This window comes from Colius striatus, chromosome 1 (assembly GCF_028858725.1).
Source record: "Colius striatus isolate bColStr4 chromosome 1, bColStr4.1.hap1, whole genome shotgun sequence".
NCBI classification, from domain to species: domain Eukaryota; kingdom Metazoa; phylum Chordata; class Aves; order Coliiformes; family Coliidae; genus Colius; species Colius striatus.
Window position 1 is genome coordinate 124,327,558 of NC_084759.1, and position 24,678 is coordinate 124,352,235.

The window sequence follows — 24,678 nt, forward strand, 5'->3', positions numbered from 1 at the left end:
TTCTTCTTTAAAACTATGGCCGAAGCAGGCCGTGTCCCGAAGGAGGGGCCCTTTATCACTATGGCTGGAGCAGGCCATGTCCTGAGGAAGGGACCCAATATCCACAGCTGTAACTGTGGGGAGGAACCCACGACAAAGCAGCTCATTAAACTTATGCCCAGAAGAGGCCTTGTCCCGAGAGAGGGACCCTGCAACTGCATAAACTGCAACCGCGGTGAAGAATCCACGCCAGAGATATTCACCAAGGACTGTGTTCCGTGTGAGGGACCCTGTATCGGCAGAAGCCGCAGCTGTTGGGAACAACCCACACCAGAGAAGTTCGTTAAGGACTGTGTCCTGGGGCAGGGACCCCTTGTTGGAGCAGGGGAAGAATGCCAGGAGTTGTCCTCATCTGAGAAGACAGAAGCAGCAGAGCCCATCTGTGAGAGACTGACCACATCCCCCATTCCTTGCCCCCCTGAGCCATTGCGGAGGGAGGAGGTAGAGATATTGGGAGCAGTGAGCTGGGCCCGGGAAGAAAGGAGGGATGAGGGAGGGAGATCTTAAAGTGCTGGTTGTAATTTTCTCATCATCCTACTCCCTTTTTGCTTTTATTCTGTTCTGTTTCTTGTAGAATAAACTTTCCTACTTTCCTCTCTGAGTACTGGAGTCTGATTTGCCCAGAACCATAATTGTCAGTGAGCCCTCCCTGCCCTTGTCTCAATCCACAACAATCTTGCTTATCTTTTTACTCCCATTTTGCTGGGTCCTCTGCCATCCTAACAAGGGTGGGGGTGAATGGGAGCACCGAGCGAGAGACTGTTGTGTGCTGCTGTGCTAGATGGGCCAAACCATGACAAAGGGACTGGAGCATCTTCCTTGTGAGGAAAGGCTGCGGGAACTGGGGCTGTTCAGTCTGGAGAAGAGGAGACTGAGGTGGGATCTCATTAATATTTACAAATATCTAAAGGGTGGGTGTCAGGAGGTTGGGGCATCCCTTTTTTCTATTGTATCTGGCAACAGGACAAGGGGTAATGGGATGAAGCTGGAACACAAAAAGTTCCACTTAAACATAAGAAAAAACTATCTCATTGTTCAGGTGAGGGAGCCCTGGCACAGGCTGCCCAGGGAGGGTGTGGAGTCTCCTTCCTTGGAGGTCTTCGAGACCCACCTGGACAACATTCCTATGTGACCTGATCTAGGTGAACCTGCTTCTGCAGGGGGGTTGGACTAGATGATCTCTAAAGGTCCCTTCCAACCCCTACCATTCTATGAGATGGGAAGAGCATTTGCTTGGGATGTGGTACAAGGAAGACACCAGCTGAGACAGCAATGCCTACCCCAGCACCTACAGGACACAGACTTAGTTGTCCTGCATCTCAAGAGCGTATCTGGTATAAACAGAAGAGACGATAGCCCAGCCATGAAGCCATCAGAGCCATTGCACAGCAGCCAATGAACTCTTCCAGTTCTGCTCTAGCTCTTCCATTGAGCAGAAACAACTCCTGAGTGGTCAACACTGAAGCCCTCATCCTTGTAGCTACAGCCCTGTGATGGGAGTGTGGGTACCAGCCCACTCAGAGCAGGGCTGAAGTCTCCATCTCCACAGACAAAAGCATTAGAGTGTGCTCTCATTTAAACCAAAATGATGTGAATTGCTGACTTTAATCACAGGTTAAATAATCTTCATTCCATGGTTGTACTGTATTTTGGTGGTGTAACTGCCAGTGGCTGAGAGCTATGAGAATATGCTGGTAAATATAGACTTTGTATTAAAATTGGCACTCGTTTTAACTTGGTGGATATGTTAATCTATTCACATTTATACAAACACTGTAGAGTCATAACACGCATTAATTCAGATAATTTACATTTTATTCTGTTAGGAAATAGGGAATGAAGCCTTTTTTTTGTTTTACTTGACATTTAGAAAATGGAATATTTAATTGATTGCAAAAACAGCATTTAAAAATAATTTCTTGAATTAATAATACAACCTAAAATGGAGCAGCTTGCTGAAAGCATTCTTGAACAAACTGCGCCCGTCTTTTTAGGCAGCTTTTTTGGGCGTGAGAAACACCTGATCCAACCACAAAGTTACCTCTAGCATGAGCAAAGACTTGGGCTACAGAGCTCCAGAAAGCTCTCTTCCCACCTACACCTACCCATGGTAACTAAATAGGTTCTTCCAATGACTGGATCCTTTGAGGTTTTGCAATGAGGAAACCTTGCGGTCTCATACTTTTTATTTTTTCCCCCTTGCTGCTTATAAATGTGTAAACCCCCCAATTTCGGCCTTTTCTCCTCCTAGCCAGGTGTTCAGCTTTGAATGAGTTATTCCTTCAATATTCCTTCAACAGAAACGACTGAAATTAAATAGTACATCTGCAAAAACATACCGAAGTAGGTAACCCGATGGACGCTTTTTTTTAAGGCAAGCTTTAGGAGCTTAGTTTTTTTTAAGGACAGGGTTTGCCTGTCCTTAAGACTTGGGGGGGAAAAAAAGGGGTCTTTTTTAAACTAACACTTAAGTTTCTTTTATGTATTCAGAAGAATAAATTAGCATAAATTAATCAAGCTGCTTGACTATTTTTACAAATGAAATGCATTTTATTTGATAAAAACAGCTACGTTTCTTCTAATACTGTAACTACCAGGCAACAGGGTTGTGGCAGCTTCCTTCAGTTGGCTTGGGAAAGGAAGGACATTTTATTTCCTTCTGCTAAGTCTGTAACTGGCTTAACGCTGCAGCCTTCCTTGCCTATCACCTGCTACTGTCGAGCATTCGGGGACTGCACGCTTCCCAGACGTCACGCAGCTTGTCGACGTCTCCAGAGTTTGCCCCTCCTAGTTCATGACAGGGAAAATGTAAAGCCATGGTTGGCTGGTTATACAAAGGACAAGGGTTCAGAAACTGGCAAGCCAGCCAGGTCTGCTTTGTGTAGGGCCCTCAATCTAAGCTTGCTCAGATGTTTGAATTATCACACCGGCTTTATTTTCAGACAGTAGAAACAAGTGATGTCTGTCTCTGCTCCTCATTTGACACATTGGGATTGATTTGGCCAGCATTTGAGTTGAACCTTAAGGTCTTCAGCAGCATCACCTTTCACCTGGAGCCAATAAATGGGCTTGAAGACACTGGTAAAAGTCCTCCCTCTTGTCATGCTGCTTCAGCTTCCTGAAACTCAAGACTTCACTTTATTCATCAACTAGGTTATTTCCAAACCCTCTAAAAGGGCAATTTGTCCAGCTCCGTTTTAGAAAGTGTTTATGTTGCACTGACAGCTGTTCCATGAAATCTGCAAGCTAGCCAGTTCTTTCAAGGAGTTCATGATTAACTCAGTGTATCCCTTCTTGAAGCACTCCAGTTCTAGGGGAAGCAAACTTTTCAGATGCCATTGGGATGCCATTCCCACCATTACCACCACGGTGATACAGGTAACTATTAACAGTGATTTTGAAAAACAAAAAATCCAATCAAATGGAATACTTTGTGACCGACCTTTTCTTTGCTGTTTCCAGTCAAGCTAATTTTGTTTTGTTGACCTGGATTTCTTGTGTGGTTTAGGGAGAAGCAATGGACTTCTCTGATGTTTCAGTATTTCACACGTGGACTGCTACTCCAGCCTTCTTGACATGTTTAAAGATCAGCCTTAAGGACCTCTTTTCCAGCCTTCTAGACTTTCCCTAGCAGCCCAAAGCCTGATGGAGAGCAGACCATGGATGTCTTTGGGTGGCTTTCACAGGATGACAAACACCAGTTACTGAAGGCCGCCTTTGCCCCGATAGATGTTATTCAAAACCCCCCTTACTGTTTGCCTAGGAAGTACATCATCTCCGTCTGACACCAGCACCAACACAGAACAAATATTTACAGAACACTTCCCCCTCCGCTCATTACAAACAATTCTGCTATCTGCAGTTGGTAATGGACACGTGCCATGTTCAATTATATCAAAAACAAAAGGCATTCTAAAAAAAGCTGCTTGTGTTTCTAGCCGTGTCGCTTGCAGGGCTCGTTCCCACTGGCTTCAGTTTTTGTACTTGGTAATTTCTATCTTCCACTGATTCTTTTATTTTCCTCCTTTGGTAATTAAATATTGCACAGTTACCGCCCTTATTCCCTCTCTTCCAAGGTTGATTTTTGATGTCTTTTCGTTTGCATTTTGTACTTGTAAGCCGTTAAAAAATCCTCGGGTTTTATCCGTATTTTTTCCCTTTTCCTGTAATCCAGAGCATTCCCTCAGCTGCAGCAAATGTCCCCCAAATACTCTGTGCTCCTAGCTGATGCACCCCTTTGCTGGGCAGAAGCAGGACAGCAGGCAAGTGGAGCCTGGCATACCCTGTCAGTTTCTGACACCGCATCAGAAACCGGCCTCTGTGCTTGGCATGTGTTTTGCCCTAAGTCATCAGAATATATCAATTCCAAGCGTGCCAAGAAGCACAAGAGTAACTCTGTGGCCAAGCTTTAGCCTGGGAGTATTCTGCTCTGCCTGCTGCTCTCAGCGTCCTATGCTGACTGCAGAAGACCTGGGATTTGTGTTTCCCAAACCAGAGCCACGTCAAACAGAGCTCCTCCTGTGCAGTCAGCAACATGTGAGGTAGATGCTGCTTTGCTTCCTGGTTTGGTGAGCAACACACCCCTGCCTGCTCACGTTGCTTTCACTTTACACCACATGCATTTAAAGCTACTCATTATCCTTCATCAGCAGTGGCTCCATCCCAGGGCTGCCACTTCAAACACCTCTCCACCCCACAGTTCCTAGAGAGCTTGCTGCTAATGGTGGCAATTATAATCCAGTGTCCTATCCCATCAAAACCAAACTGCTTTGAGGAGTGCTTGCGTCCTTTGCCACCCTTGCACTTTGCCCAAGGCTTTACCCAGCTGGTACCTACATAAATCCCAGCTGAAGAAATTTCTCCTCCTGGCACAGCCTTCTCACTCACTGGATGATGGCACAGCATCTCCTGTTATGAAGACTGTACCAGACACACAACCAGCATCTTCCAGAATTTGCTTCCTTCCATTTCAGGAGGGAAACCCCAGGGAAATGGTCGAGGCAATCTAGGGACTGAGATCCATTCTGTGGCAGTGGCACCACAAACCATATAAGCCATAGCCTGGGTAACTTACCTCTATTGGGGTTTTTTTTTGTGCAAAATGGGAACTTAAGTGCCCCCTCTCGAAGGCCCAGGAAAGACTGACTCAATGCCAACTTGCTCAGACAGAAGACTGACCACCATCCCCTGAGCTGATGGCTTTGAGAGGGTCCCCGTGCAAGTGCAAGGTGAGAGCAACATTGCTCTTCCGCCATGTGGTCCTCTGAATACTTTTAATAACGAACCCCTGGAAAAAGCTTTGGCTTCATGGCTGCAAGAACAAAAATGCTCCATTGACAACTTATCTGCCTGAGGAAAACATCTCCCGTTTCAGACAAAAAGCTTAAACTCTCCTGAGTAGCAGAGAACAAGCAGGAAGAAGAGACTCCAGCTCACCAACCTCCAGGCCATGCCAAAGGAATAAAGGGGAGCTTCACTAGGGATCATCTCCTCACAGTCATCTGCAGACACAAGAGAGACAGACCATGTCTTCAGTAATTGTCTGGCAGTCTAAAATTATCCTAGTAACAGCAGCTGGAGTTTCTGGCAACAAGGTGATCCAAGGTGAAAGTGACTCACTGTGGAGCAAGTTACCGGGGTATCTGGAGCATGTATCCACATTCTTGGATGCACGTGGTTTGTCCTCATGGCTTATCTTCCCAGCTGTGCTGCCCAACAGCCGCAGCCAGGGTTGGCCTTCTATAACTTCCACCTCTCCTCATTTCAGAGAAGACAACCGATGAAGGAAACGATCCAACAAAGCTGTGAATAAGTTGCCTCTTGCGAGGGCATGACTGAAGGAGCAGGTATTTTTCACAGCCACTAGAAAGCAACCTTTTGCAAGTTACTAGGTACACCGTCAAGCCTGACTTAGGCAGCATGTCACTTAGTAACATTATTCAGGATTGTGACATGAAAAAGCTCTACCACATTCATCATTTAGAATAAAAGCAGTGCTGAAAGAATAACGTTGATTGCTGTGGTTTTCTTTGGAGGTGACCGCGAGGCAAACTCAAAGAGTATTTATTTCAATGAACTTTATTTAATTCTGTATTATACAAGTGGGATCTGAATCCCCAAACTTCCCGTCATCAACATAAGAGAGAAGCACCACTGCACAAAAGGAAGGCAGAATTTTGGAGCTGGAAGACAGGCTAGATTCAAGCCATTTCTCCCCATGTGGTCAGAAATTCTTCCTCCTTCACCCACTGTGCTTCCCAGACCAGCAGGTTTACCCCAGGAATAAGAGAGACAAAGCTAGCTCTAAACACTCCCTCTTCCTTCTCTCCCCAACAAAAGAGGCTGCTCAATGCCAGTAGTGGAATGGTTAAAGACAGGGAGTACGGTAGGTTTTCAGTCTCTCAACCAGCCCACTAGATTAAGAAGTGGCCTCGTTACTCCCTCTCTCCTGAAAAAGATCCAGGAAAGTCAAAGGCCTAAAATGCTGAAGACTTACCTCCTTTCCTTCCCCCATGCCATTGCCTTGTTCTCTAAGCAGAGAGTAGGCAATGGACTCTGAGGAGGCTGAAGGAAAGCCAAGGAAAATCAGGGGCTACCTGAATCCCTGGGAATCTGGTGGCTACCCTGGTGCCCTCATTCATTCCCTTTGAGGTTGAGAGACCTGTTTGGAATAGTACAGAGAAAGGGCCTCCCTTAGGGATTCGGAAGCAACCAGGGGTACAGAACACACAGGAACCGCCGTGAGGGTACACACCATTCCAGGGATGGCCCAAACCACAAACAGGGCCAGCTCCCCCCAGCCAAGGCCCCAAGGGCTGGGGGAGCTGGGACGAGGCCCTGGCAGGGGGAAAGAGAGCTCCTGCAGCAGTACTGAGGGCTCATGGGATTTTACTTCTTCTTCCTCTCCTGGGAACAGCGAGGGCAGAACCTGGCAGAAAGGCAAGTAAAAGGCCAGCATTTATGGCATGGCATGAATCTTGAACACACAGTCCCAAAAGATCTCTTCCAAGGTCTCAGACAAAGCCTTATTTTGTTGTTGTTTTTGTTTGTTAAGAGGTCTTCTAAGTGTGTATAGACAGTACTGTCCCTTCTGCCACCCCAGGCCTCCCCTTTCCAAAGGCCAATGGGCCCTCTGGGTTGCTTGTTCACTCACCATTTTCCTCTTGGTTTTGTTGTCAGACCCACACAGGCAAAATGAAACCATTCAATGGAACACTGTTGGGATGGAGAGCAGGCAGTTTAAGAGCAGTTTTACTTTGAAGTCACTGTTTCTAGGCTACTGAAGCCTCCCAACGTTTGATCACAAACTCCCGGATCCTTAGCAGCAATTGAGGAATGAAGACCCACCCCCAATCTCTATGTTGTTAGTAAGCAGTAACTCCCCTCCTCCCTGGCTAACTGCAGGGGCAAGAAAGCAATCTGACATTTTAAGGAAAACCTTGAAGAATCCCACTTGACAGGCCCTAGCAAACGAGCTCTCTGCCCTCCCAAGCTGAGGTAAGCATTCCTCTTGTCCTTGCTTGCTGCACCAGGCCCCAACTAAGCAGGACAAGGCTTTCTGTGCCAAGACTCTCCCCACTCCCTTCTGCCCCATTTCCATCAAGTGCAGGCTCTTACATCTGGGTTGTCACAGCCGATCATCTCCCCATAGGAGACCTGGTGGCAGAGGCAGTAAGTAGGCTCATTGGGGTCCACGGGCATATCCAAGACATCTGAAGGGTGCACATTTCCAAAGGTGACTGAAGGCATCCCATACTCTGTGCTACTGCAGGACAGGAATAGAGTAGGTCAGCAAAATAACTTCCTTCAGGTCCCTTCGTGTCCCTCCCAAGACAGTGCCCTTGTTTACCAGAGACAGACACTTCTCTTGCTTTAAGCACACACACCCAAGTGACCTGCTTTTTCCTCATGCCACGCTCCCCTGAAAGAATTCAAAGGTCTCCTTTCCTATTGCTTCCCAGAAAGGGACAGGGGACACAGCATCTAGCCTGGGTGGGGACTGGATCCTTCAAAGGGAAGCCTGACTAGGCCTCTCTTGGCCTGATGTGTAGTGCTGCTCCTCATTCCCACAGACCTCTCAAACACTTACGTGCGGACAAGCTTCAGTTTCTTTTGGGCAGTTTTTGGTGCTTCCTCATCAGAATTCTTCCCTTTAGAGCGAGCACGGGCAGCTTTCTTCTCTTTTTGGGCTCGGCCCTCTGGTAAGAAGAGAACAAGGTGTCAGACGGGCCACTCCATCAAAATTCCTGACACTTGATAGTAACAACCTCTCCAGCACTAAAACACACTCCGACTTCAGAGTGCATATTGGCTTCGGGCCATGCACCCCATCTTAATTTTATCTATTGGCCTTGACCATGCTCACACAAGGAAGAGCCCAGGGCATCATCTTTTACCTGTCCTTCAGATTCCAGCGCAACAGTCTTTGATCTGTACCACTCCAGTGCCTGCCTTCATCCCCACCACTTCCATAGTCACTTGGCTGCCTCCTGTATCAATCTGCAGCCCAGTGGTGGTACTCACTCTTCTTGCCCTTGCTGGAAGAACTGTCATAGTCACTGGATTCTATCTGCTTCTCCTTCAAGTCTGCTTCGAAGCGGGCAAGGTCAGTGTCCAGCCGACGGATGTGCTTGTCAACCTGCAAAGACCACAGGGACCAGGAGTCACCACAGAACACAGTCCAAGAGGGCAATGGCAAGAGGGCGCAGCACCTGCACTAAGAGCTGTGAAGTAAGAGTGGGGAGGGCTAAAAAGAGAGATCAGGCCCTGTGAAGACTGGGGCTTTGGTACAGCCTTTCATGCGATAAGCACTAGACACTTCCCTTCATACCATCTCGTAGGTCTGCATAGCCAGCTGAACCTTGTCATCCCCAAACTCCTTGCACTTCCCGTAGGCCTCCTGGATTTGCTTGAGAAGCCCCAGTTTTTCCTCTGAAGACAAAGTCCGTGCATTGCTGATATACTCTGTGGCCAACTTATCGATCTCCGACTTGAGGTCTGAAACAAATTTACCATTAAATACGTCAATACATATAGATACATACACCTACACACACTATAATAAGAGAGACCTGAGGGATCACAGCAGTTGTGGGCTTCCTCCCCTGCCCTGAGATCCCCATCATAAAGGTAAAGGCAAAAAACAAGTTGGACAAGCTGCGTATTTGGAATCACAGAATGGTAGGGGATGGAAGGGACCTTTAGAGATCATCTAGTCCAACCCCCCTGCAGAAGCAGTTTCACCTAGATCAGGTCGCATAGGAACATGTCCAGGCGGGTCTTGAAGACCTCCAAGGAAGGAGACTCCACAACCCCTCTGGGCAGCCTGTGCCAGGGCTCCCTCATCTGAACACTAAAATAGTTTGTTCTTATATTTAAGTGGAACTTTTTGTGTTCCAGCTTCATCCCATTACCCTTTGTCCTGTTACTATCTACTATAGAAAAAAGGGATGTCCCAACCTCCTGACACCCACCCTTTAGATATTTATAAATGTTAATAAGATCACTCCTCAATCTCCTCTTCTCCAGACTAAACAGCCCCAGTTCCCGCAGCCTTTCCTCATATGAAAGATGCTCCAGTCCCCTGATCATCTTGGCGGCCCTGCACTGGCCTCTCTCCAGCAGTTCTCTGTCCCTCTTGAGCTGAGGAGCCCAGAACTGGACACTGGACTCCAGATGAGGCCTCCCCAGGGCAGCGTAGAGAGGGAGAAGAACCTCCCTCGGAACCTCCCCATTTCCTGTCTCATCAACAAATCCCTAATCCTCACCTTCTGTCCTCTGATCCAGATCTCGCATGAGCTGGAAGTTTCTCTGCAGTTCAAACGGCAGGTTCTCAATACCTGTAGGGAAAGGAGGATACATGTAGAAGTCAGGCTCCTGTCCATGCTGCCAGAAAGGCAGGAACAAAACTAACTGCTAACAACACCTACACTGCTACAGCGATTTCCAATGCCCTTTCCTGTCGCCCACTAGTGTGCTTCCACTTGTTGTCAACTCCAAAGGAGACAGGCTACAAAAACGGGATATATTCCATCCAGGATCGTATGTACCAGTTAACAGAAAACTGCTGCCGTGCACAAAGGCCTCCATGAAGAAAGAAAGCAGGAAACCAAAATTTCCAATGAAGTCAAGTCATTATAATACAACGTGTCCACCCAAAGACTCCATTGAGTGATGAAGAAAATAGTACAGCAGCTGGTATATAATGCCATTGAGGTTATTTCCAGACAAGGACTCAAAAATTAAAGTTGATCAAGTGCTAATTCACTGAAAAACTGAGTCCATTTCAGCACATCCGTTTTACATTCAGGGACCAGGACACACTTTGTGCAGAGCCACAGAGCAAGTCTGAGAAGATGGGGAGCAGCGAGCAGCAGTCTTAACACCCCCATCATGTGTTCCTTGCTCTGCCCTCTGCACCGTAATCTCGGTGTGGTCTGTCCAACACCTGGACGTTGCTACATGTCATGAATAATAAACATTTGTAGGGCTCTGAATGAACAACGTGAAGCTGATAGTCAATTAATTTTCAATGCACTACGCTACTCACCCCCCAGGCACCACCAGATGCTCAACTGACAAAGCTGATAAAAACAATGTGCATTTTTACATGCCTGTCTCATCCAACTGAGATCTAGTGTCATTAACTTGGAAGTCCAAGCTTGCTTACTGTCACCTTTACACCTAATAAAAAAACCCCAAACCAACGAATCCTCATAAGGTGAGGGAAAAGCTCTTCAGAAAGACAACATAAGCATGTCTGCTTCCTTAACTCACTCTCCAACACATAGGGAGTGTAGATGAAAGTGCATCTACCCATCATCAAAACTGTCTAATACATCAGTCCCAACAGTAGTCTCTGTTTTCACTGCCACGTATTTCTACAGCAGAGGCTCTCCCTGAAAAGCAACCAGTCGTAAGGAAAGGTCTGTATGCAAGAGGCAGGTTTTAACAAGCACCACACACGGGCCATGAAATTAATTCCTGAAAGAGGTAAAAACAACCGTGGGCCTCACTGGGCTCAGAAGCTGTTCCTTTAACTTACTTTTTTACACAGACCATAGTAAGTTGCATACATAATCCTTAGAAGTAATTGAGCTTGTCGTCATTTCTAATTTAAATATCTGAGGAATGCTCAGACAGTAGGTGTCCTTACGTAGCCAGATACATAACTGCCCAGCACGTACACATCGAGCACATCGCTTCCTGGCATTCAAGGACAGACAACAGTGCAAAATCCAATTCTCAAAAACCTCATCAGTGGCAAAACTAAGGCTGTCTGTATGTTCCTAAATTTGCTGCTTTCATGTTTGTCCAGCATAGTAGACTTCACAAAGGGTTCAAGCAGTTGACTACCAGATTACATCCCTACGGCTCAAAAAGGTATCTCAGAAGATAACAGGGACACAGTGCTGAAAATTATAGCTGCTTACAAAAGGAACTTATGATAGGGAGGAGATCCAGTTTGGCAGTCTCAAGACCATGCCTTTTTCCTTCCTGCAGTCCCCTGGGTTTGGAAAAGCCAGCTCCAAACCTTTCCATTTACACAGCAAACAAAACATGGGTCATACTGCAGCACGCTACTTTTCATTCCTCTCCAAAGCTTCCCCTGCAGAAGACAAGACAGGTATCCTCTAGGGGAAAACAGTATCTGTTCTTGCACTGCACACAATATGTCAAGTTTACATTGAGTTTATTAATCCTGAAAGATCACGACTCCTAAATTCTTGACTTTGAGGTTTTAAAAAAAGAGGAATGTAATTTCTATTCCTCTTCCAAAAAGGAAAGTCAGTACAGCACAAATTTCACCGGCTACAGTTAGTTTTCCCTGAGCACGTCTACAAACCTTTAGGTAAGAGTGAGTACCTGAGCTAGTACAAATAAACCAGCAGGATGCTATTCTCCGGGCAGAACATGGCCACAAGGCTCTGGCCAGGATTCACAGTGATGTTCTCGCAGTAGGAAAAAGTCAGGAGTTTGCTTCTGTTACAGAATCTGAAAGGGACTGTGCTCTAGTTTTCACAGTCCTCACTGTAAAAAACTGACACCACCACCACCACCAGTGTCTTCATCTCAAAAGCCTCTGTCTTCCCTTTGCCTCTACATGCCTGGTCTCATCTTTTCAGCCCAGGCCATCTGTCCTTCAGAGGCTCTTCCCTCCCGGCACTGGCCAGGCTGGTGGCTCCCCTGCCTCATTACCTGCCTGCATGCATGCAGAGCTCTCTACCCCCAAAGGCAGAGAGCATGGGGAGAGGCATTATCTGGCGCTGGCTCTGGCCCAGCAGGCATTCTGCACAGACACAATCGGTGGGACATTTTGGAGTCAAGCACATAGGAGCAATGATCTTCCAGGGGCTCATTAGCCAGGCAGGTTTCCACAGGGACAAACCCCTGTCAGCTGAATTCTTTCCCTGCTAGAAGCAGCAAAATAATTTCCTAAAACCCCAGCAAAACGTTTCACTCTGTCAATCTATCATCAGACCAATGTTCTGTAATCGCTTCATCAATAAACTGAGAGAAAATGAAACGAGTGACAGTACAGTGACTTTATAATGAGGAACTGTTATAAAGATGCTTTATCTATTCAACTGCAAGTAGAAAGACGCCGAGTACACCATTACAAATTATCATCCAGAGAGAGCTTGGCAGGAACAAAAAGCGTAATAAGACAAAGCTGCAGCTAAGCAAGTCTTAACAGAGCAACAAACTATTTGTACGGCAAGTAGTTTAATCGAACTATCGGGAAGGCAAAGGTTGGACTAGGTGATCTTTTGAGGTCCCTTCCAGCCCTTGTGACTCTCTGAAGATTTCTACTGTCTGCAGCTTGACTCAAAACCTCTCAACAAGCCTTTAAACAACAAAAGCGATGCTCTGCATCACAGAACTTGTCATAGTGGTCACAACACTTGCTGACATTGCTTGGCCTGGGCTGCGCTGACTATCAGACACCAGTACCCTGACTAAAAATAATAGTAAAAAATAAATCTAAAGAGTTAAGTTTCCATTTCTTTATTCCTACTAACACAACACACTTTCCCCTCAGTCTTTCTAAAACACTCACGTTATTTATGTAGTTTCATTTCCTCCTGAATGTCTCCTTTTTTCTTTACAATTCATTTGCGCTTTCTTCTTATTGTAAGATGCACCTAAGCTTTCCATGACTAAATAGTACCTACTGTAAAACACTCAAACAATTCTCACATTCTGATATGGATCACAGTATAGTAAGAGGCATCCTTGATCACTAGAGAAGAGGGCAGTGAAAGGTGGTCACTCTGGCCCAAATGGGCAACAATCAGATAGAAAAACAAAGCGAGGGTCTCTTCCCACACACTTGCCTTGATGTGAGAGAGGAAGAGGCGGATGCCGAAGATGTTCTGTGAGGAACGTGCCAGCAAGGCTAGCAACTTGGCCCAAAGCATGGGCCAGCCACGGAAGAGGGATCTTTATTACAGCATGCCCTCATGAGACCACATCTGGAATACTGTGTCCAGTTCTGGGCCCCTCAGTTCAAGGACAGGGAGTTACTGGAGAGAGTTCAGCACAGGGCCACAAAGATGATTAGGGGAGTGGAACACCTCCATTATGATGAAAGGCTGAGGGAGCTGGGGCTCTTCAGCTTGGAGGAGACTGAGGGGTGACCTCATTAATGTTTACAAATATGTAAAGGGTGGGTGTCAGGAGGATGGAGCCAGGCTGTTCTCAATGATGGCCAACGATAGGACAAGGGGCAGTGGGCATAAGCTGGAACATAAGAGGTTCCAAAGAAATACAAGGAAGAATTTATTCACTGTGAGGGTGACAGAGCATTGGCACAGGCTGCCTAAGTGGGTTGTTGAGTCTCCTTCTATGAGGACATTCAAAACCCATCTGGATGAGTTCCTCTGTGACCCACTCTAGGTGGTCCTGCTCTGGCAGGGGGGGTTGGACTAGATGATCTTTCAAGGTCCCTTCCAGCCCTTGAGATTCTGTGATTAAACATCACCCTTGGTTTCAGAAGCTTAGAGGACTTGCAAAATTGACACATCAAATGAGGCTCGCACCACTCTGGGCATGTCCAGCCTATCACAGATCTCCAAAGGCAGGGACTACCACCACAGAGATCACAGGGCTGTTTGCCACAACAGTCACATCAGATTTGCTGTGGGCTAAGTGAAGAAATGTGGAGAAAATGCAGTATGCTTTGTCTTGTAAAGTCACCTTGTATCAGCTCTGGTAAAAAGAGAACAACAAAATCAATTCTAAATGAACTGGTCATTAACAATAACACATGTATTAGCTTAGTGTGGGTTGTGCCAGTAGCTCTCACACAGAAACAAACGATGCCTATGAATCACCAAATTCTCTCCCCTGCATGAGACCTTCTGTAATTTTCCACAGATCCTGTGTGCTGCATCACAGATGCAACTAATCCAAAGTCTCAGTAAGGTGAAAGGCACCTTTCACTACACTGAAGCGGTGTTGAATATAGAAACAATTTATTAAGAGATTTGCATATCTAAGTATGAGGTGAGAAACTTTAGAGGCAAGGAGGGTATGGCCACATACTCCACTGAGGAGAAGATAGGAGAGATGAGGGTAGGTAGAGTGGGAGATAAAAGAGCTGTTGGGAAAAGTGGAAGACGGCCGGGACTGCGAGGGGATCAAGGGCTAGCCTACAGCAAGTTCTGACATTGCACCCATGCCCTCTGAGAGTATTCACACATCATGCCCTCATTTGACAAAGCTATGCAGAGGAAAATGCAGACAGATCTAGCTATTCCAAAAGAATAATCCTATTTTACTGGGTTACCTAATGTTACCAAGGAATGAAAGGACATTCCATCTCAGTTGCAGAGGAGAGATGACTTTCAAGAGGGCGTGTGCTATTTCTGTTGCTCTGTGCTTACTCTGCTGTAAGTTTTCCAGTACTGACAAGCCCTGAACTGGTGTGGCTCTATGTGCCTATCAACATCTGCAAATAGAAGGAGCAGAGGAAACTTGATGCCTCCCTAATTGGTATAAAAAATAGTGAGAAACCCCAAAGAAAATGACCACACATTACCATGTTAACTTACCAGTTGAGGACTAATCTATGTCTGTCGTCTCCATCATTCTCTTCACTGAGGCAGATCTGTCCTAGTGCCTGCTCCTGGAACAGGCTGTGACTGGTGGCCTCCAAGAAACTGAATTAATATCAAGCAGCCACCTGAGCAGACAGGTTGGTGACATCCTTTTACCTCTCGAGCTCACCAAGGTTACTGGCCCTCTGCTGCTGACTCTACCAAGCATTTAGGTCTTACTTAGATCAAATGTTGGCAGAATCTAATTTCTCTGAGGTTTGAGGTGAGGGAAGATGGAGATGATTTGTATTATTTAGTTACCACTCCTTACTGATATTTTATGCTGACATTTATTTAGTAACAGACCAGTTCAACCACATGGAAATCTGAATTTCCTGCCAGTCTGGCACACGTTTTCCAACTGGCACAATGCGTGCTTTTCATTCAGCAAGGCAAATAAAGCAATTACCTCTTGAGTCCAGGCAGGAAGATATGTAGTGGGCAGCAACAGCTGGAACCAGCAGGGAAGGTGCTGTTGAATTGCTTCAGAAAGCAATCCACAAACATGAACCCCTCCATTCACCTCAGCTATCTGAGCCACTGGGCAGACAAGTTCTCAGGAGAAGAGCATAGGCAGGTGAGCAGAGAAGTCATTTTATAACAAATCCAGGCATGAGACAGCTGAGAAGAGATACATGCCTTGGCTCTGTCGCCATAAAAGATAAATTTCTGTGTTGTCAGTAAGTATACTTACTTTATTCTCATACTAGGTGGATAAATAAGGAAGCACTGATAGTAGAAAATACCTGTGGCTGCAGAACAATTCCCTCTGCTATAAAGACAATCCATACATGGATGGCACATTCACATATAAATAGAGACTTGTAGGAAACAACTTGGAACAGATTTCTGAATATGTGTCCTTCAACTACGCCTGTTACAAAGAAGCTTGGCAATCCTTGAAAATTTCAAACACGAAGAAAACTCAAGTGTTTGCATCTCATGTTTGGGTAAACCTGTATTACTCACCTTTCCCTTCTCCCTCTCAAAGCCTCCACTATAGTATTTCTAACCCAATCTTCGCATCATAAAATACTGTTTTCTTCCTTGTTGTTTTTCCTCCGTTCCTTTCTACGTCTCTAACTTCATAGTTTTTCCCATGCTAAAGCTGCACTGCCTTCTTAGTGTGAGGGACAGCACTTCAGTGTCTTGCTTTCTGCCCTCAGATGCAAGCATAAAACTTGTAGAGACCAGGAGGAGATCAATATTTGAAGAGATGCGAATCTTCTCATGCTTAATTTCAGTCACTGAAGAGAGTCACAACTGAGAAAAAAGCCACGGTCAAAAAAACACATTAGGGAAGAAGAGAACTGAAACAAGAAACATTCCTCTTCTTCCCCTTCCAGGAATCCTTTGGCTCGGTTTAGTCATTGAAAGGGGCAGCTTCAGCAGGATCAAGGAAGGAAGGTGATGAGAGTAGACAAGACCTGGAGCTCCTCTGTCAGGATGTTCAGCTTGGAATGAACATGTGTATTTTTTTTGCTGCAAAGACATCTGCTAGGAGTACAACACATTTCAGACAGATATGCCTTGCAATTCACAGCCTAGAGCAAAGGCAAGGGCACGTCTAACCCTAGGTCTAAACTCTGTTTCAAATTACAGCAAGGACTTGAAAGCTACTGAAATACCAGACCTAGGAATCTGTCAGACACCTTTTATTAAGACAACTGTTGTTAACTTGGCTATTCCACAAAAATTCTCCTGGAAAAGAACTTTAAATCTCCAAAGCAGAGGACTCAAAATTAATGAGCTGAAACAAGGGAGGCTGTATGCACAGCTCCGTCAGACTGCTTGGGCGTTTTAACATATTGTTTTTTATTTACCTAACTGCAAAAGATTTTCATTTGAGGTGTTTCTCATTCCCAGTGTCTGAGCAGTGATTCAAAGTTCTATTTTATTCTCTTTGCCCCCTACAGAGTCACACATACATGACCCAAAGGCCAGTCCGAAAATTGGCTTGGTAATCAGCTTTTCAAGGTGTGCTTTTTTACAGTGCTGCTGGTAGAATAGCCCACTTCCCTTACCAATAAAGTGAAGGTCAAGCGATTTGCTGAGGCCAAGAGATACAAGCCAAGAGCGCCAGCTAATTACCAACACACCTCTCAAAATGTCTGAAAATGTCACACAGCCTGACTTTTCAGAATTATCCATCCAAAGCAGACTTCAGTTGCAGCTACAAGCATTCTGCACATCTGCTCCTCTGACTAGACTTTTCACTTAACATTTGAGGGAAGCAAAACCCATGTAAGGAAAGCCTGTAAAAAGCATGACCCTCAAAGTAAAAAAAGACCATCAAACTCCCTTTGTGAGAGTAGCACTCAACAACCTCAATCGTGAGGTCACCTTTTTTCTTCCTACAATCTTTAATTAATTCATTATACACTTTGCTTTCTTCAAGGATATGTCCTGCAAACAATTGCCCTCTTTCATCACACGCTCCTCATTCATTCCCTGAGGAGATCCAGCCAGTAAACCACATGAAAGAGAACCTCTGTAGGAGGAAAAAAAAAATTCAACTGAAAACTGTGTTCACATTAGCACTATAATACTAAAAGGATTCCATTCCAAGAAGTAAATGTAAATATTAGATGTTTTTAGAAGAGCTGACCAAGGGTTCTGCTCTATTTATTTGTATCGATTTTCAAGAAGTTTTGGAACATCAGTGATCTACTTTAACAACTCAACTGAGTGTTTTTAATAATGCTAAAAATAAAACAAAATGAAGGAAGGAGGGAGAAAGGATGAGACTGAATTCTGTCAGACAGCTGCAAAAAGAAATGGAATAGCTGATCGGAGATCATCACAAAGAATTAAAGGAAGGTGAAAATATAGATGAAGGGTTACACTTCAGCTGGTGGGGTTTTGGTAAGAGTATACATTTCATTAGTGAAAGGAATTTTTTTAAGTGATTAAACTACAGCCTGCATCAAATACTCAATGTAGTATCAGAAAGTATCTCATGTAACAGGCTAGAATAAGAAAAAAACAAACATAAGATATATTGTAAGTATTCTAAACAGCTACATAAGGGTTTAGAACACATCACAGAGAACTATCAGCAGGGGCTGCACTGCTCATGCAAATCAACCAGAAGCAGCTCTTGTTCCAACAAAAGGTAGCCACTTGGAAGTGATTGGATGTGGGCTGGAAGAATGGGAATGGAAGGAACAGACCACTGGGACAGCAAAAGACAGCCCGACTGCCAACAAATACTGTCCATCACATCTTACAGAGGGTAGTCCATTTAGGAAGAAGCAGTCCAAGTGATGGGTAAAGGATGCCAGACACTATTACACCTGTTATATCAGTTACCTAAGCATGAGTTCCCAGCTGAAATGCAATGGTGAACAGGGATAAGGGCATACCCAATGGACAACTTGACTTTAGTTAGCACCGTGAAGAAGACTGGCTACTAAAACACTGCATGCATGTGCAGAGAGCTGAAGTTCACCTAGGATGTCAAAAAGAGTATAGCAGACTTGGAGAAGAACAATGTGGGCAACTTGAAAACTGAATCACATATACACATATATCACATCCATTTTTTTTCTCCGAGTTACCAAAAACGTCATCAATTACAGACTACACGAGGAAGAAACTTTTAAATAAGGGGACACTTCAACATGTCAGGTAAAAGGCATTAAAGGTGAAATGAATTACAGACAAAAGCCACAAAACCCTGACAGCAAAGCGTATCAGTAACCTACCCTACTGAAGACCATCAGATAGATGGATGCCCTCTGACTGAGAGCATTACAATTCATACCATGTGTGCTTCTGGAAGGAGCTCCAGATGAAGAACAGCAACACTCTTATAGTTAACATATACTATGCAGGACACCAGACAAAAATTGGAAAAGGCCTCAAGAGCTCTAGGAGTATGCAAAAAAGGCTGAAAGACAGCAAAGATTGCTTTGTTCTTCCTAACACCTTTGTAGTCAGATTTTTTAAGCACTGTTACATCGAGCACATTGCTATTTTTCAAGTAAGCCACCTTAAAATGACATTGGTTTGGTCTAAACCACCATACTAATACTTGCTTTCAACAAGAAGAGAGTCTCTAATTCAATTGCAGGCCCACGCATTTCAGCTGAGAGAGAAAAGAAGAGTTTGGCATTTTTTCTGCAAGCATATACTAGAGGAACACAAGGGTTGCCACAAGGTTCATAGATTTTAGGTGACAGTGACAATGAGATCCAGGAGTGTTCGGCTTCAGTGAGAGCGCTGTCTAACCACCAAGGTCATCCACAGCTTCCTTTATCTCTGGTTTTGTGCCTACCATACCTCTCCCTACTCCGTGCTGCATCGTTCTCAGCCCTGCCCTCTCTGCAAATCCCAGTCCTTCACTGTCTTATCTTTGTATTGCAGCTCTTATTCACACTATGCTTGTGCTTGTCCAGTAAAAAACTTCTGCATCCTTCCCCTGTACCTACTTCTTGTCCATCTGCTTCTTTCCCCTCTTGTCTTGCCCCCAACCTCCCAACTCCTGCCCATCTTTGCTGAAGAGCCTCTGTCAACTGTACACTTCCACAGTGGAATGAGAACAACAGAACATACACCTTTGTTCAGTAGTCCTTGCTGTTCATCTGCCTCCTCATCCAACTCTTCTTGCAAGGCTTTTGCATCCTCTTTCCTTGCAGCTCCTAGACCCCCATCAATTCATTTCCAGCCTTCACTGGCATTTATTATGGGTCTTGAATTTTATTAATTTAATTCACAAGAGGTTTTCTTTCCTAATGACAAAAGCAGCCCTGCAAACAAAAGGAATGAGACCCTTTGTCCCTGTAGTAACACCGTATTGCTTCTGTGTTGGAGCAGACCTACTGTGGCAAAATTTCTGAAGAATCAAGCTCCAGCGTTTTGGAGCACAGCCAAATAGAGGGAGATTTTTAACTTGGTCAAGTATTGTTAAGTGAAAGAAACGTTACCAGAAGTACCATGCTTTAAAGACCTGGCGTTGTCACCACACTCTCCTGTTTGGAGCGTTGATATCAGAGCAGAAAGAAAACACAAAAAGAGCACTCAGCTAAGAACAAGTTACTAAATCTTAACTCATTATCACATTCCTTAAAAAAACTCCTCTGACTACTTTGCTTGACTATTTTAAGAACATTGGTGTAAAACACGCATCGAAAGTCTTATTCCCCTAAAGGGTAGAGTCTGACAGCTACAAGCACTTTAAAGCAGGATGAAATCATAGGAGGACTCAGATAACGTCATCAACTCCACTGGTATTTACAGGGCACTTCTTCGACCGGCAAAACGGGACTGCTCTTGTAAAATGACAGCAAAGGAAGCTATCGACACAGCCTCCACACAGATATATAAGCTGTCTTCGGCATAATGTCATCAACCTGGCAGTTTATCCCCGGAGAGCCGCTGACGGCCAGGCTACTGCTCCAGGAAGGCGGCCGAGAGCACCTGGCTCCCTCCTCCGGGGACAAACGAAGCGCTCGCCGCCGGTGGCAGCGCGAAGCGCTGGCGGCTGGCCCGGGCTCCCGGGGAGCCTCAGCTGAGCCCTGTCCCTCGGTGGACGAGCAGCCCGTACCAGCGCCGTACCGGAGCCCGTTCCGCCGTTCCTTAAGTGGCCCTGGAGACGCCTCTGCGCGGCGGGTTGCGAGCGGCTGACAGGGCCTAGTCCGGACAGCGCCAGGACCGGGCGGCGGCGGGGCCCTACCGGCCAGGCCGAGCCCGGCTGCCGTCCAAGCCGCTCAGAGCAGGCCGCGGGCGGCGCGGGGGCCGCTCGTAGCCCCCGGGCAGAGCTCGGCCCCCGCGGGGCCCCGCCCCGCGCCGCGTCCCGCCCGTGCTCGCGCAGCCTCCCGCCAGGGCGGCCCGACCGCGGCCCTCGGCCCCGCCCCCCGCGGCTCTTACTGTCCAGGTAGTGCTCCAGGTACATCCCCGCTGCCATCTTGGGCCCCGCACACACCGGCGCTTCCGGCGGCAGCCGGAGGCCGGCGCTCCCCGCCCGGAAGCGGCGCTGCCCGCCCGCCGCCGCTTCCGCCCGCCTTCGCGGGCGCTTCCGCTCCGGCCGACATTTTGGGCTTGGCGGAGCTGCCCCGCGGCCCCTCTTTGCGCGGCCTGGCGTCTGCTGCCCCTTGGGCGCCTCGGGGCTCCGCCGGCGGCCCCTCAGCAGCACCGGCCCCGGAGCTCAGCCGTCAGTCCGAGCCTCTCCGCCGCCTTTCGCGGGGCCAGGCAGCTCCGGGCCCGCCTGCCCCCGGCGGGAGGAAAAATACCCGGCGTCTTCACCCCCGCGCCAAAATAAACGGGCTCCGTCTTTTGGCGGCTACGGAGGTCTCTCCTGGCTTTAGACAGTTGTCAGCTGGGCACTGCCTCCGGGTTACACGGGTGAGGAATGCTGTTAAGTTTGCAACGGCATCGGATCTTTCCGTTCACCATAGAATTGTGCCAGCGACGAGTAGCTGCTGTATCACAGAGTCTGGCGTATCTCTAGAGATGATTGTGATACAAACTGTACCTAGCTAACAAACTTATCACATCAGTAAAAGGGAGTTAAATGTATTGACTGTGCTCTCACAAGAGAGCTACACCCACTCTTGGGACTCTATACCACAAGTCACTTTCGAGTTACAGATTGTCTTGCTAGAGTTCAGGAACCCTTCCCCTGACTGTCCTTTGCACATGGCTGGTACAGTGTTGTGTTAGGGTGAGATGGCATGTGCAATTATGAAGGAACTGACCAAACTGATGTTCCTTCTTCTTGTCCTCAGAGGCTGGAATATTCAGGATTGTTCCTTCAAGAGGTCTGAGTGCATCCTGCACCATTTGGAAGGTGCTGGGTTTGTTTGGCAAACTTTACATCCCACCTACCTTTCTCCTGTCCCCTCACCTACACTATTTTTTTTTTCTTGACAGCCATTGCTCAGGACTGCATGCACCGAGATTCTGGCCATCAGAAGTGACCAGATTTCTTTCATCCCAAAGATCTTCCAAGACACCATGGCTTTGCTTATATGGAGATTCTAGGATTAAGTCTTCAGGCACCCTGCAATGCAAGACTGAGGGGCTGTCATAAAAATGAACTGTTTGAACTGTCGGCCACCTTGCCGTTAAACCATTTGCTTAATTCAGAGGTTCTCTGTGTTCTGAAGGGGCAGTGTTTTCCAGTCCTATCCCTATTAGTCGTCTGAAGTTATTTATGACATGCTTTTAATTATTCAAAACACATTTCTTCTTTCCAGTTCCCATGAAGCAGCTGGCATCAGTTAGCTGAAACATTATTGTTAAGCTTCACGGCCTTGGGTTTTTTTAAAGTACTTCAAAATACTTGTAGACGTCGCCTTACACTCTTAATGAAGTTACATTAAAAAAATCTGCTCTGTTACACCCTGTCACTAAACCAGAATCCTCCAAAAGCATCCCACTTGGAGCTACCAAGCTGAATGGAGCTGATGTTAAGAAACTGGCATTCTTAAACCTCTCCAATTTGGTTCAGAGACCCCCTGGGAATCCCACTGGATCTCCCAAGTCAAGCCTAGGGATATGTTAAAATACTAAGACCAGTGAAATGGAAGGCTCCCTTGGGACTTGTTGCCACTGCTGTCTTAAGACAGGGAAAAGAGGAGACACTGGCCTCAAGACTTAAGGTAAACCTTCGTACAGACATTATCTTCAGCTTCATCAAGTGCCACTGTGAAGTTGGAAAACAAAGGGGAGAGGTGGTTTTGTGTCCCTGCGCCGTGCCACGGCAGCAGGGACTCTTCCAATCCGGCAAAAGCTGCGCTCTGAATCTAGAAAAATGTGTTGAGTGCGTATTGCTGCTTTCTTTGGGGAGCTGAGGTGCCGAGGTTGAGAGAGAAGGGGCGGACCTCGGGGGGCCCCCAGCAGCAGCCTCAGCCGTGGATGGTGCGTTACCACTGCCCACGTGCCATGTTTCTTACAGTACACACTTCTGCACGGGAAAGTCCTGGCATGGGTGCAGATATGTTTAAGGAATAGATGCCTCCCCATCTGGAACATGCTCTATTTATCTAGAGACTATTTATGTCTACCCCCACCCAGGCTCATAAATTGATACGTGGGGAACTACGGTAGTGTCAAGAGCCATATCTGCCAACCCCAAAGGTTACCAGCCCCCACCCCGGAGTTTGCTGCTGCAATTCCATCTTATTACACAGGTAAATAGCTCCTAGTTAGATGAACGACCTGACTGATGAGTGGGTGTACTGCCCAGAAGGCTGGTGCATCTCCCAGAGGGCAGCTGAACAGCTAAACAGCCTACTGGAATAGTCTAGAGTAGCAGTTCTCAACCTTTATTGATGTACAGATGCCTGTGTATTTTCCTTTGGAAATGTAAACATCTGCACACCAAACTGAAGCCTCCAGCTTTTCAGTTCCCCTACAGACCTCGTCAGTGTTGTCCAAGGACCACAAACTGAAGGCCAGTGCTCGAGAGGGATCCTCATGCACACCCCAACAGTAGGCCTACAATTTCACAGTCTTGTTTGGTTCCCTTTTTGCTGCAGAAGTACACATTCAGCTCTTCTCACTCTTTTGAACAATCTCAGTTCAGAGGTCCCTGCTCTGCACGTCCTTCTTTCTGTTCAGGAACGATTAGATGTACCCACGCTTCATTCTCACAAAAATCTCAAAACAGTTGAGCCCTCAAGGTGGCTGATCAGCTTTACAAATGAGAGAGGACACCAAAAGCCCCAGATTAGAGCCGTGTCCCCGTTCCAAAAACATATCCTAATTCAGTACCAAAACTAAGCATAGACTCTAGTTCTTTGGTGTCATGATATCTTTTCTTGCAGTTTGGTTCTTTTTTTTTCCATTCATTACACAGACACTACATGAAATCGAAATGTTTGTTGGACCAAGTTACTACATCTCTCTAGTACTTTGGTGTTCTACTATACAGAAACAAGAAACCATGCACACAAGTTTAATCTGTTGTACCTGAAGTGACGATTGAACAGGTACCTATCTTGTAGTTAAGGAAGTGTACAGAGCAATTTCATTCTGTGTTTGAAACTGCACTAGTAAACTTGGGCAGCTTTCGGGTACATTACCTGCAAAATATTAGAAGAACATCCTAAACATGATATATATCCTTTAGTTGATAGAAAGATGATAAAATAATCAATAAAAATATAGAAGACAGGCAGAATCCCATAATTATATTCTATACCAGGAAGAAAACTGGACGATGTAGACAAACCTGTGAAGTAAGGAAATATCGCCTATTGCCAATGAGATTTAGGAAGATGTTTGGTTCTACCCATTAAATAAAACATCCTGGAAGTTGCATAGCTAGAAACTGGCAATAATTTAAAGAGCCTTGTCTGGCGAGCAGACTGAAGCAATGGGTTTTCTTTCCCAATCAGGTTTGGAGCTCCAAATGTCTTCCAGAAGACCGGCAGATACTTTTCACTTTAAAAAGTATTTGAAAAGTAAATGGGATCATCCAGGTTGCTGTAAGACAGTTAACCTGACACTGATTTGGCAAAATCACAGTGTAATTGACAGGGGTTGCCCTCAGCTATTTGGTTTAGTTTCAAGAAAAAGATCTTATTAAAAG

The 24,678-nt window shown here is 46.1% G+C and overlaps 1 protein-coding gene across 2 annotated transcripts; it reads right to left on the reverse strand.

Moving 5' to 3' along the window:
- Positions 1 to 6,099: 6,099 nt before the first annotated feature.
- ING4 (inhibitor of growth family member 4) lies at positions 6,100 to 21,095 on the reverse strand. 2 transcript variants are annotated; one of them, XR_009819536.1, is made up of 9 exons: positions 21,012 to 21,095; positions 9,807 to 9,878; positions 8,870 to 9,036; positions 8,563 to 8,677; positions 8,129 to 8,237; positions 7,657 to 7,804; positions 7,193 to 7,254; positions 6,794 to 6,967; positions 6,100 to 6,700 (listed from the first exon to the last, which is right to left on the reverse strand). XR_009819536.1 is itself a non-coding variant. In XM_062005931.1 (8 exons), the coding sequence occupies exons 1-8, from the start codon at positions 21,046 to 21,048 to the stop codon at positions 6,928 to 6,930; spliced, it is 750 nt and encodes a 249-aa protein (XP_061861915.1). In that variant the 5' UTR covers positions 21,049 to 21,095; the 3' UTR covers positions 6,100 to 6,927. The 2 variants fall into 2 exon arrangements, 1 of the variants encoding a protein (XP_061861915.1); XM_062005931.1 differs by having other exon boundaries at positions 6,100 to 6,967.
- Positions 21,096 to 24,678: the final 3,583 nt, after the last annotated feature.